The sequence below is a fragment of the Plutella xylostella genome, chromosome 4 (assembly GCF_932276165.1).
Source record: "Plutella xylostella chromosome 4, ilPluXylo3.1, whole genome shotgun sequence".
Classification (NCBI taxonomy): Eukaryota; Metazoa; Arthropoda; class Insecta; order Lepidoptera; family Plutellidae; genus Plutella; species Plutella xylostella.
In genome coordinates, this window is record NC_063984.1 from 8949401 (window position 1) to 8964224 (window position 14824).

Sequence of the window (14824 nt, forward strand, 5' to 3'; positions counted from 1 at the left end):
ACAGAGTACACACACAGAGTATATTTTGTTACACAGAACTAACTATTAATCCTCAGAACAACACATATCACGTAAAAGTTTTAAAAATGTAACGAATATTAGTAAAATTTACATTTTAATTTCTTAATAATTATAATAGACAATATTCCCGATGCAACCGTAGAAAACTAGAAACACGTTAAACATAGTGTTTAGCGCTGTAAAATACCATTCCCATATATCCAACCACGTGCTAAACACTCATTAAACCTGAACTAAGTGTATTAAATGAATAACACGGTACCTAAGTAATAAGTATATCAATGCACTGCATTCACTTAATATAGTGCGATATTAAAAAGAACATAAAACGGGGCAGACACCTGATTCCCCGCAAGCCAGTATTCCCTGGCGGGCCGTTATCATTGCGCGCACCGCATTCGAGCGCACGTCCTATCACGAGATTTGGTCAGAGAATATCGCTTAGAGAATATTTTCTCTACGACTTTAAAGATAAGGGGCAATATCGAATGTTCCTTCATAGCCAGGTGACATTTCTAGATGTTTCCGCGCAGGTACTGGTGTTTGCGTTGGCTGGCTTTAATTAATTCCACCGTCATATGCCGATGTTTGCAAGGCCCATAATTGGATACACTGAAACACCCCGCAATCAAACCTCATTTGATCACTCCCGTAGGGTTATTTACTTATATTTAAAAACTTTTCAGATTTGAAATTAATCTTTATCTTTGACGAACGTTTAACGCGTAAATTCTGCGGAGTAATTAATTCTGATTGGTTTAGGGATGTAGCTGTAAAGTTTGTTATGTGTTATGTATGTATTATAAAATATACATACATAGTACCTAGTATTCTGTACAGGTGAATTCGTAAGTGTTTCTTATTTACTTTAGGTAACAAAACCGCTAGCTGTGTTGCGAATCATAATTTATCCAGATATTTGACATCATAATATCGTATTGGTCAAATTTAATGCTGAAATAGAGGATACAATAAACCGTCCCTATGCATGTGTGTGTAGGTATGAGTATGTGTGTGTGGCCACTCATAAATCTTACTGGCCCGCAACGCTAATAGCGATTTTAATAAAACCTCATTTCATATTAATATGATCGTTAAAATAGTGTTACTTACTGGAAATTGCTTCTCAAATTAATTAGTTTTTTTCATTGGGGGTTGTTAAGAAATTGCGGTTTTTATACCTACTTTCGAAACACCCTCATTTACTTGAAGATACATTTTATAGCTTCTTTCTTAGCCATATAGTGAACGGGCACGGGCAGTCATTAGAGAAATGACTCATATACAACTGTATACTCGGGTCTTCGATGAGTCCATCTAATTTAAATATGACTTTTGACCCGCCTGACCCGCTTGACCCAACTGACCCGCCTACCCAGCTGACCCATCTGACCCGTGATGCCAGTATCTTCTTCCACCCTATCTGCTGATGCTCCTCCTACTCACCTTACCCGCCTGCCCCATCTGACCCGTGATACCTATCCAGAATCTTCTTCCACCCTATCTAACCGTCCGTCCCCTTGTTCCAGAATGTTCGGCACGGGCGGCGCGTGCGCGGCGTGCGGGCAGGCCATCCCGGCCAGCGAGTTCGTGATGCGCACCGGCGCGCCGCCGCAGCTCCACGTCTTCCACATCAAGTGCTTCGCGTGCTCCAAGTGCGGCTCGCATCTTATGCAGGGGGATAGGTCAGTGTTTGGATAACTGTATATCGTGAAGCATAGCTAATAGTGTCAGTGAAGCTTGCTAACGTGCTCGTGTGGCACGTAACTCAATCAGGAGCACATGTAAATCTACATGTTTGAAGTGGCCAGATATAGTCAATAAAGTATAGAAGGACCAGCACAGTATTCTGATAAGTTGATAATGTATAGATGAGAAAGGCCAACGACCAAGTGTCCAAGTGCTTCTTGGAAGATACCTGTTCAGCAGTCCAGCGCTGCTTGGAAGGTCCCAGCAGTCCAAAGTTATTTAGCTTATCATGATTCTAATATAAGCATTTAACTCTTGCTTTGACCACGCATACCTAATGTCAGTGTCTCTATATTGATCTTTCTAACCACGCAAACCCACAAATTCTTTATCTGTGTCTCCCTCACTCAGGTACTACATGCTAGCGGGGTCGCTAGTGTGCGAGCAGGACTGGCACAAGCTGGTGAAGAGCGCGAGCGCGGCGCCGGGCCCGGGCGCGCCGGTGCGCAAGGGCAAGGTGGGCCGGCCGCGGCGGTCGCGCGAATGAGCCGCGACCGACGCCGCGCCGCCGCCGCCGCCGCCGCCGCTCTCGCAGTCGCATAGGGATTATGAGGCGGTATGTACTTGTGTTTTTTGTATTTATTGGTAAAGCTTTATAAAACAATCCAATTTTAAACAAACTTTATTTGCATAAAGAACAAAAATTACAAAACAAAAACTTAAAAATAAAACAGGACAACAACAACAACAACTCTTGTCTGGTAGAGATTGCTATAAGCAACGAGGCTGCTTCCTCTGCCTTAGTTTACCTAGAAGGCCATTCGTGCTTATCCATCCGGGTGTCAGTGACATACCTGAAATGCTCAGGTAGACTTCGCTTTGTATGATTTATTTAACATAGTAAGCCGTGGCGTGGATGGAAATCGACAGGCTGGGTCAATCGGGTAATTTTTTGCAATACTGTTAGACGTATGATAAAAAAGTAGAATATAATGAACGTGCATATACCTAAACGAGGAAAAAAACATAAAAATGTGAAAAGTACCTACAGGCGAAAGTATTTCCAACAAGCAATATGTTTTCCGAATTACTTAGGTACCTTACCTATTACCTAGCACATTTCTGACGTGGAGTAGAAAATAGGCTGAAGAAAATTATGTGTAATATTTACGGTAACTTTTAATTCCTTAAAATGAATGTTAAATGAACTCTCGCAGCTATAATTCAAGAGTTAAATTTAATCTACACTTAATTAAGTCCATTCGTACAAACAATACACGTGCAATCAGTTATTAATCAAATCATGTCACTAATGTATCACTCAAGTGAAAATATAATTATAAAGAACTGAAACAAAGACCCGTTGACCTCAACAACTTATAAATAATATTATAACCATTTGTAGGTACAGTGAGGCACACGCAAAAAATAACTCTTTGTAAAGTAAACCTTATTTATAGAGCAGTAAGACTAGAGAGAAATATGAATTGGGTAGTGTTGTGTACTATCATGATTATTCGTGATCAACTTGATTACAAAATGTTTTATAATTAATTATTGTAAGTAATTACAATACTGGCTGAGTGTAATCAATCGTGGTTTATGAATGTCATTTACTTTTATGAACGCCTAAGAAGCTTGAGGTCCTTAATTAGTATTTTTTTAATAGTTTTTTGTTTATCAGAACGCTATATTTTTATCTTGTCGACATTTTTAACTGCCGTGCAACGAACGGTTTTAGTTTATCACAGTACGCAAGTAGACTAAGTACACTGTCTGGTTAGTCGCTACCTGTCGGATAAAATACATGCTGTCACTGTCTAAAAAATAATAACAGAGAGTGACAGCATGTATTTTATCCGTCAGGTAGCCACTAACCAGACATTGTGAAACAGACCCTAAGTATAATTATAATGCTTAGTTACTAGACTATTTTGCATAATTACTTGATGAGATTAATGCCACAAACTGTAATTGAATAGTATCAATTCAAGACTATAAACCATTCAGTTCACTCACAGAGATATAAATGCTACTCACAATCTTTGATTATTAAATGGTCGAAGCTCACAATAATTAGTAACTTCAAGTTAGAAAATAACAAGAAGTTTTATTTTTATCTTACTATTTACAGTAAAATATTTAATTAGGTAACATATTTTCCACATATGAATCATTTAAACGAGAGTTGTGCTTTACATTATATACTTTTAATATTTAGTACCTACATATTTTCTCCTCCTCGATCGTCTATTAGGGACACTGAATTCTATGAATACGTAAATAACCAACGTTTCACAATAAAAAAAAATCACTTATTTTTCACCAACTAACTAATTTTACTAACTAAAATATCCAATGTTCCAGTTAGTTCTCCGCAGCATTGCCTAGATCTACATACCTAGACATACAACATACACCTAGTCGTGGAGCCAGAAGTACATTCAGTACTTAATTAATGAACTGCGTTCACTTCTCCAGCGGCCCTTGAATGGCCATTGGAGCTGCATTTAATACCGTATAATTGGCTAATAAAACATCAGAACCGTATTTTTTCTATTACTACAGCTTTTATAGTCCTTGTTTTCAACTAGCGTACTTTTCCTTATTGAGTTGTTGAAAAGGTACAGAAGATTTATGTTCTTGATAGACGGCCATACAATTAAGATAATTAAAACGGCCTTACTATTGTTACGGCTGTGGTTTACTTGTTTGTTTGTTTGTTCTTATGGAATTCATAATATTTTTTTGTTTTTTTTAAATATAATGCTACTCATCAAAGTGTGCTTGTTATTAAATCATATAATTAAGGTACATAATATACCTAATAAGCTATCACACAAGACACGTCATGTATCACATGAATAAAGTTAATTTTAGAATATTAAAACTGAAATAATAAGTTGTTCGAAATTCTTTGTAAAGTCTGTTATGACAATTCCCGGAACATTGTGATAAACATCTGATTGAGGATAATTCTAGAATCATCGCTTCAACTGCAGTTGTTGACGGAAAAATAGTGACCATATTTATTTCCTACTAAAAACATACATAATTTATTACCATACGACTTTTGTGACTCGGCTCATCAATTAGTAGGCAAAATCATATTATTAAGGGGATCAAAAAAACATCACATCACAACATAAATAGTACCCCTAGCATGTCAAATTACAATCATGCCGTAATCCCTATCGCTAGTACACAGAGGATCCGCCTTAGCTATTTTGTTGAAGTCGGGCATAAACCCCGTCCGCAGTGTGGCAAAAGAAACTACCTATTACCTACGGTTTTCCGTCTTCACACAATTTCTGTCTAGTTCAATCTCGAGCCTGAGTATGAATAAGTGACACTATGTTCTAAACGATAAACAAAGGTACGCGCTCGGCGCAAGAAGCGCCACTAATCCGCGCTACAAGCAATTTCCACTAAGTGCTGTGCAAACCATTTTGTTTCCAAACATCTCATTTTGTCAAGTGTATCACTGACTACGTACGAGCAATAAGTACGAAATGCATGTCCTTTTGAGCGCGTTAAAAATTCACGAATCGCAAGCGAAAACGGGATGAGAGTGGAAGGAGCCCGTTCGACGCACTAAAGCTCCACCAAGCCAGCTCACCTGAAGCACTGCTGAAAGAATAATTCGATTATGAGATGCACGATTGTACGTGAAAGTAGTGAAGAAGTGCAATTAAGCAGTTCAATGAACAGGGCACAAAGACTCGCTTTGTTTATATGAGCGGCCGCGCCGAGCGCCAACTTTGTCTGGTCCGGTGTGTGAGGAAAAAGAACTCGAAGAACGGTTGACCGACGTTTGCGAAGTGTTTGCAGCTTTCCGCGCTAATTTTATTTATCTGAACTTGGAAGCAATTTGTAATTGCTAAACCGTCGCTTCGGCGTCGGTTGTAGTGGATAGTTCATAGAGTTAATTATCTCCGAGCGGGCAGCGGCCCGGACTCGCCGCGGGCACAGACCGGCAGACAGCCACAACCGAACTTTAAACGCTCCTAAACTTTATTCACCAACTCATAAAACTATTGTCCACCCCGAGCGGAACCTGTAAACACGACACTTGGAGCATCAAACACGCAATTAGTTGTATGAAATGCAGCGTCAATTACAACGCACCCTTTATAAACTACAAAGTTAACTCGAGTAACAAAGGCGTTAGTTGCTATTAGTCGGTGCGGGCAGCGGTGGTGGTCAAAGGCCGATGTTAATTGGAAAGCACCTGAAAATGACAGCGCCTTTATAGCGCGTTTGTTTGGAGTAAAAATCTGGCGAGTGAGCCCGCAGCCGACTTGACCGGCGCTTTGTAACGCGATTACGCGGACTTGTCGAAAGTTAATTAAATAACGTTTTTCCAAATAACCTGGTTGGAGATCAAAGTGTTCGCTTTGGGAATCTTTGCACAAAGGGAGGCCTGGAGCGACGCGGCCGGCCTGTGATCCGTGCACGCGACAGGTGCGCCCTCAACTCTTGCCGGCTACTGCTCAACTCCTGAACCGCCATCGCCGGGGGGCCTACTCCTGATTAATGAGCGGTGCCGGTGCACTGTCTGTCTAATTCAATCGTTGCTGAGCGCCGCGTCACGCGAGGAGGTCGGTTGCAGCACGACAAGTCATTGTTAAGTTTATTGACTCGATATTTAAATATTTTTATTAGTCGCTCAATTATTTATGACAGTATATATTTTATTACACTAATCATTTTCTTTCAGACATTGTGAAACAGGCTATGTCGTGTCGTAGACGTAGGACTCGTAGATATATGTATAAATCAGTTGAATAATATTCTATACTTACACACAAAAAGCAGGTTTTAAATTAAATTAGTACTCTTTAAATCATCTATCAACTCAGTGTGTACAGTACATTCTATCGCGGTGAGAAATACAAACTCAACTAGGGTTAGTCACTGTGACATCTCAAAAAAGAAAACAGAAATAGTGTTGAACAGCTAAGACTAATCCATCCATCAATATCGATAAATTATGTATACTCATATTAATTAAATATATTTATTAACGAACAAACATAAATACTAATTGCGTATAATTAACAAGTGCCAATTAAAGACCTGAAAATAATAATAGCAATAGCAATCATAGCGAAGGTAATCCGCTCTCCGGCCTACCGACTCTCGCGTTCCTAACTGATCATCCATTGAGTATCTGTTCGGAATAATAAAAAACACACATTGATGGACACTAGATTAACAGTGAAACTCATAAAAACGCACAACATTTTTGTATGGGAGTTGAGTGATGGTCTGCTGGTGCACATGCCGGCACACTGCCTAGGCGCAGTAAAGAAAACACGACGTCGATGACCGTTGTGTGCGTGTTAGTGCACACTTTTTTTTGTATGAAAACTTATTGCTGGGCGAAAAAAAGGTACTCTGGGTGCACATATAACTTTGAAATCCTGCCAAATAAAGCACAACAAGATGGTCTTCATACAAACTCTAGGTAAAACAGGACTGCATTGACCGTTGTTGAAATAATTAGAAAAAGAGTGGGGACTGCATTGGACGTTGTGATATTTTTCTAAAAGTGTGGAGGACGTCAAATGCAGTCAGTGTCCGTCAGTGGGTTTCAATATAGTTGTTTAAAACTAATGCAGTCTACACAAAATCTTTTATTTATTCAGTGTAAGTTCTTATTAATTTAAAATTAATTGCACATTTATTATGACAAATTGATATACATAGTATAGTAAATAAATTATGTAAGTATGTAACAACTGAAAAGATGACTAATATAATTATTGAAAGAAGTATTTTTTGATCCGTTAAGAATAAGTTAAAGTATGCCAAGAAATTAGGATTTAATTTATTCATTGAATGAGGGCTCTGTCTCGTAGGTAGGTGCGCTGTCGATAGGAACCACGTTTGTATTTCTAAACAGCAGAGTTTATTTATAATTATTAGTTAAAATAAACCGTAGTTCTTACCGCGGTAAAAGCTAATGCGACCCTGTTCTGAAATTAATTTAATTATGACACTAAGCGGTTATGTTATCTAAATTGAAATAGTTCTCCGAGGTAATTTTCCCCGCGGAAACAAACTAGAGAGAGAGGCAGACAGTGTCTACCAGCCCCGGAGGTGAGTTAAATGGGGCGTAGGGTCCACATGTGGGGAGTCCTCAACAATTTACGTCTCAGCCTCTAATTTAAAATTAATACGCGAGGCTGGTGGAAAATTTGAAAAGTTTGAACGACCTCGCCGCGCGGGCCGCGATTGCATTTTTATACCGAGCGGGACAACCTCTTAGCTTATTACTGAACCCGGTTATTACCCCCCCGCGTCCCGCCGCCCGGCTAATTACTTAAATGGACACGCTGTTTGACATCACTGATTCTGCAAGGACGAAGGGCACGTTTCAATTCCGGAAATTGAGACAAAGACCGCGGTCGTTTACCTTCGATTCGGGCGCTCGATTTAGGGCAGCGGTGCACTTATGCACCGGCACATTGCCCAGGCTGCATCCGCGCACGCGACAAAGGACATTCGTCCACAATGGCTCCATTAAAATAATGCAAGTAAATGAGGATTTGCGGGGAGAGTTGGCCGAATCCGGCCGTTTCCGCCGCCGCTCGCTCACAATGCCATCTCCCGTGCGCGGGAACATGTTTCATTAGCTAAGTGGGAGGCTTTTGGTGGCTGAATTTGCGTTATGCAGCCAAGTAGTCGCTGCGTCGCGTTTACTTAAATGCCGTAATTAAAACGTACCCTGCGTTCAAGGCGCACTTTTAAACGCTACTATTTTAAAGTGGGCCATTCACTTTTAGTGTTGCTCTGTGCTTTTAATATCAATTACGTTGGAAACACTGTTTTCGTGTGCATTTTTGTTTCCTTAAGCTTTTATCTTTCTACCCGTTCTGCGGTAGAGCAGAACCCCCGCCGTAAGTTGATTATACTGTGGACATGACGGTAGCGTTAAAATAACATGCATAACCCCTATGTTTTTAATAACTTTATTGATCAATAACGAGCGAAATTGATCGTCACTAACGATCTTAATCGAATCGCGGCATCGATTCATCACGTGCCGATGCCCTGATCTCGAGTTAATTTAATTGAAACCGAGTTGAGTAATTAATTAGCGAATGAGAGCTTTCAGCTAGATGAGACGTGTACCTACGGCCATACATATTCGATGAATAGACTGATGACAATAGCTTCGTGGTGAGGAGGAGAAAGTCTATTCTATATTTAATTAATACATATGTGTCTAGTTTATAATTGTTATCCTTGTCACAAGTTTTTTTAACTGCTTGCAATCCTCACTAGGTAGATGTAACGTAATATGTGATCTATTGCAATACTCATCCGTCACAAACTATGCATGGTATGTTTATTGCAGCCGACTGTACCTACCTATTTGATTTAGCTAAGAGCACCGGGTCCTTTAGGTTAATAGTATTTAATCCCGCTAAAACGTTAGGCGATCCGTCATAATGAATATTTATTTGCCACTAGATGGCGCGCATACCTACTTTTATTACGAATACATATTTTAGTAGGCACCGTAATATCACTGATTGCTTCCTTTAATTTCAGTTACTTTTGTGTAATACACTTACGTTTTGAATATATTTAAGTACATTCCGTATCCGTATATAGTAATAAGGTATTTATTTACTTAGCGACCATATCTGTAAGTAAATATACTTTTAAATATTTCTTTCGTTGGATCACTTATCGGCGTTCGTCGACTTTTAGTTTAAGTGATAGATCGTGCTTTATCTACTTGAGATCAGAAGTAATCAAAATTATTAAATAAATACTTCACTTGTAGAAATTTATAATCATCATCATAATATAAGTATTAGTACGGTGGCCTGCGCCTAAAAGTATACAGGCGGAGTTTTTAAAATAGCAATCCCTGATGATGAAGGGACCAGCTACATCTGTTATAAATCCGGGGACGTGTTGTGTGTGATGTGTGTAGCAGTGGTGTTTATGTGGATGTGCTTGTGCAGCATGTGAGCTTGAGATCGCTATTTTAAAAACTCCGCCTGTATACTTTTAGGCGCAGGCCACCGTACATAGGTATGTACCTATTTGAGGTTGTAATGTACCGTAAGTATGTGTAGGTTTAGTGGGCATATGTAATTAACCTCACTGTTTATCATTTTACTCTTCTATTTAAAATGATATTCAACTTTTCATTTAGGCAGTTGCTAAAACGAAAATTCTTTCGAATCTTAGATATTTGTGGCACACCCTGTACATACTAATATTCCCCCATCAGAATAAATATCTTGTGTTTTTATTTTGCAATAACAAGACGCCACTTTCCATATAATGCGCCTTCGTCCATTACTCACATGAAACATGTGCCAATACAAATGATATGGAGGTTTATGAATGACGAGGGGTGAGGTAAGTGCGGCGGGGGGGAAAGATGCCTGAAGGAGACGGCATTACCTATCGTACCTTCGGAACCGACCTACAATTATTAAAATTATAAAGTCAAATAAAATCAACGTGGCATGGCATTGTGATTGATATAATTATATGTATAGACACACAACTCATAAATTATCCAAAAGAAGAAAGCAACTGGAGTTTTAAATAACTATTTAATATATTTTTTGGGTAAAACCAGTAAGTACGAGTAAGGAAAGTCCCCAAAGCGGGGGTCGGATGGATAGGAGCATTAATGGATTACACCCGGCCGAGTGAATTAGGATATTGTCGTGTCTGTCTCTTTCGATGCATTTCTTTCATATAAATAACGTATCGACGCCGGGCCGTAGCTCAGGATTATTTTAAATACCTTGAAGTACCTTATTCGTAAATATAATAATGATTTTATTATGACTTTACTGAATTATTAGATAGGTAATTTAGGTATATGTGATATATGAATAAAAATATGTTACATAGATTTTTTTTCTTCTGTTATGACTTATCACATATTGTGTATGCAATATAATACTTACATAACAAAACGTGATAACATGTGAACCTGATATGCGTGTGATTGTTATTGCTCAATAATTGTTTAGTAAAACCTGCAGTAGGTAGTAGGTACTTTGTACACTTGTTTTATCTGAAATAGGTATTATGATAATAATATACATTGCTAATAGAGGTGTTTATTTACGCACTGCATAAAATTTAACTTATGATTTTTTTGTGTTTTTAGAATACACTATGTTTTTTATGTATTTGTACATATGTACATTACGTGGATTACGTTAAATGCACATTAACGTTTTACCAATTAGCCATAGACATAGCTAATTAATTAACGTAATTTGTTATTCAAAGTGGGTTGTTTAATTTCGCGTAGCTTGTCTAAACCACTTGCTAAAACTATTTTATCTGACTAATAAAATGCGATTACTAAAAGCCACTTACAACCATTTAATTGGTTAATTCCTTCTCTGAAACTCTAATGCATGTTACAGAATTGAGCGTTTTAGCTAACAATTTTAAGTTTATGATTTAACAGGGTAAATTTGATCAACGAACCACGAGAATATAGGCCACATAATAATAATAGGTCACTTGATATAAGCGATGATCTGCTTATAACGCTAATTACCCTGAAAATGGCGTTCACAGTCGCATCTTAAACTATTCCTAAAGGATCAGGTGATCAGTGATAATAAAAGCGAAGACAAATTGATCTGACAGGATTTCATTTAGACTAGCTATCAGAGTGATCAACCAATATCGTCTTTTACTAAATTCCTATTTTGTCACAAACACATTAAGCAAATGAGAACCTACTCCCAGTATACAAAAATTTCTTTCAAAAAATTATTTTGTAAAGTTTAAAAAACTAGTTTTATCACAGTTTCTATTGCTATAAGACTGAAACAACTCAATAGCTGAGCTGAATGAAACAAGTGCATGTTATAGCCGGCAGTGGCGGCGCGCCCGAACTCGGCGCTACAAGGGTTTCAACTTATCAATTACAGCGAACGCTACTTACCTCGCAGAAAGGGCAAATTGATTTAATGTAACCAGAGTGCTTTGACGAATATTATTAATGTCTTTTTGCGCCCTCCTTCTTCCCGTAATGCACGCTTTGTTCTTTCACGCGGTTTTGTCTAACACCGAATCTCACTTATCTACGTCTTGAAAGGATTCTGTCTCTGTTTGTTATCGGTTTTCTGTTAGAATATCCGCGGAGTAACCAGGGTCTTTTGAAGATGTATCTGTAATGGTAGTACCTACCTAATTGCGGGCTGAAATTGATTTTTTATGCTTTTCTACGAGATGGCTAACTAGAGTGAGTTATTTGCCGGCCGGCGTCGTAAAAACGTCTCATTAAATTAGCATGGCGGCTAATGAAGAGTTAAGAGTGTAATGGCCTAATGAGTAGTATATTATTATCCCGAAATGTACCCTTTATTTGTTATTTTTTTTTATTTAAGAACTGATATGTGCTAGTACTGTCGTTTATTTAAACTATAGTAAGTCAATTATTTTTCTTAACAAATAAATACGGCTGTAAAAGGTAGAGTCATAGAATAGAAATAAGCATACTGTTTTTGAAAATTTTATAAAATAAATGCCCTTATTATAAACGATAGAGAATTCTGAATCGACTATTGATTCAAACAATTAGTAATCGATTTTTTCCCCAGCAGCACAACTAGCGGCGTGAGTTACTGGCGCTCGTAATGTCACATTAATTAGCATGGACATTAATGAGGAGTTATGGCGGTCTAATGAGAGGACCTTTACACGATGTATTTATTAACCGACTCTGTGGTTCGACTCGCTCGCTTTGTAGAGGGCGCCACTGTCAATTCCTGTATTGATATTTTGCATGTGTTACAGTTATTTTATTTATGTACGGTGGGCACGGTGGCCTGCGCCTAAATGTATACAGGCGGAGTTTTTAAAATAGCTCAAGATAGATCTCAAGCTCACATGCTGCTCAAGCACATCCACATAAACACCACTGCTACACACATCACACACAACACGTCCCCGAATTTATAACAGATGTAGCTGGTCCCTTCATCATCAGGGATCGCTATTTTAAAAACTCCGCCTGTATACTTTTAGGCGCAGGCCACCGTACGTAACTAATAACTTTAATTACGCATGATCTATGCCCTTTTGAAGATACGAGGAGGCTTGTATTGTTATTCTCTTTAAATCCACCATGTGCCGTCAGCCTCTGACAAGTAATCCGACTGGCTAATCATTTCACCACATTGAAAATCCCTTGTCTAGCACTAGTATTTGTCACTGAAACACTTAAGAGAAGTGCGCCTGTGATTTTATTTTTGTTAAAGCAGTTTCTGCTACACCGTAGTAGGTTGAAGTTCACTAAACACTTTGTTTCCCTTAATTTTCTTAAATTGCTTTACCTCCGCAGTGCTGTACCTACATATCATGGTCGGGTTATAGCGAAAGACGATTATATCGATGTGCAGGCGGCCGCACACTTCCTAGTGTTAAACTGACAGATTTATAGCCGCGCCTAATGAGACTCCATACCAAAACATGATTATTTTTAAACCACAATAGCACTAACTAGCAACCTAAGTTTGAAACTGCATCATAAGTTCTAGAGTTTTTCTGTTTAATTTTCAATTTACCGAATGATGGGTAACCGAAACATTGAATTTTATCTCATCTCGCGTTCAATTCAAATCTCGTCAAAATTAAAGAATACCCTGAATACACAACAAACCATCCCAGTAATCCCTAGCTCATAAAAACTCAAAATGATGCGTCTCCCTCATATCTCGGGGTTTATCTAAATAAAATAATTGGATTAAATTAAACAAGCCGTTTGGAAATCCAATCCAAGTTTTATAATGTCAACCGCAGCATTAAACTGCCTCGATAGAGTTGACTGGACTATGTCGTTTAACACCCTTTTTATGGCTTAAATGTAATAGTGTTGCTCGTTCGTCTAATTAGTAGAGAAGTAGTGAAGCTAGAGCAGGATGGAGATAATGAGGTTACATTACTGCATTTGTGGTTATCACGTTTTGTTCTTGAACTTCGGCTATATCATAGACCTACTACCTCTAGACTGGCAATCGCCGTGTGCACTATTCTCTTTCTCACTCAAACCATAGATGTTGCCGACAAAAAAATTAAACCTAAATATGGGGAAATTTAACTTATCATAATAACAAAAACAAAACTTGAGTATATCGTCGGTTGATAGGAAAAAGACACTAAAGGCTAATTTTTCAATAGCCAGATAAAAGTTTTGCTGGGAAATAATTTTGATGCTGTTGCGTCTCAATGTTTCTCAATGTTTGTATTACCCAGATAACATTTATCTGAATATTGAAAAATCAGCCTTAGTGAGTTTTTCCTGTCAACCGACGATATAAGAAAAAAAACTTTACTCATACTTATTTGATTTCAATATAATTATTTAATATACACAAACTGAGTGGATTGTATGATTCATTGTCTTCGTCCAATCGAAACAATCCTCTTCAAAATGTGCCGAACACAATTTTTGTATGTTTCTTTGGTTCCCAATTTGTGCGACCGGTAATGTCTATCCATTTTCTTGATATTTTTTTTTCTGTCGGAAACCTATGAAGCAGAGATAAATGGATGAGCATGAGCATTATAATCGTGGGCCAAATATGTGATGGGGTTTTTTTTAAAGGAAACACGCATTTCGTATCAATACAATAAACTTTATATTATACAGAAGAAATCACACATAGAAGAAAAAAACGAAACGAACGTTTCCTCACAATGAGAGGCACCTCATTTGAAAGAGGAGAATGACTTCTACAAAGTATAATCTTCACAAAAACCGAATTCGTGCGCCCCATTTGTAAACCCAACCCGAGTCCGTTACAATTTCTAGTATTTTCTTTGCATACTATAATATTTGTGGGTAAAATAAATTTTCAATAACTTGCAACACCATGTGATTTGTTATGATATGGTACCTCGTAATTTTTACTTAAAACTGATACTAAAAGACCTTACAGTATTAAAATTAGTATCGTTTTATATTAAAATCGAGCCAATAGATAGTACTATGATGAATGTAAGCTTGTTAAACTTGATACTATCTACTTACATGTGAAAATATATCTCATCCATCATTCCATCGTGTTTTCGTTCAATATGCTCTATACAACCGAACAAAATC

General features: G+C 38.0%; 1 protein-coding gene across 2 annotated transcripts in view; it reads left to right on the forward strand.

Annotated features, from left to right (window-relative positions):
- Window positions 1-14824, forward strand: part of LOC105386300 (LIM domain transcription factor LMO4) — a 132404-nt gene that overhangs the window by 101457 nt on the left and 16123 nt on the right. For both annotated transcript variants that reach the window (XM_038120808.2, XM_011556821.3), the window contains exons 3-4: window positions 1551-1706; window positions 2122-2326. In XM_038120808.2, the coding sequence (XP_037976736.1) occupies window positions 1551-1706; window positions 2122-2257 (292 nt within the window). In that variant the 3' untranslated portion in view covers window positions 2258-2326. The remainder of the gene's footprint in view (window positions 1-1550; window positions 1707-2121; window positions 2327-14824) is intronic.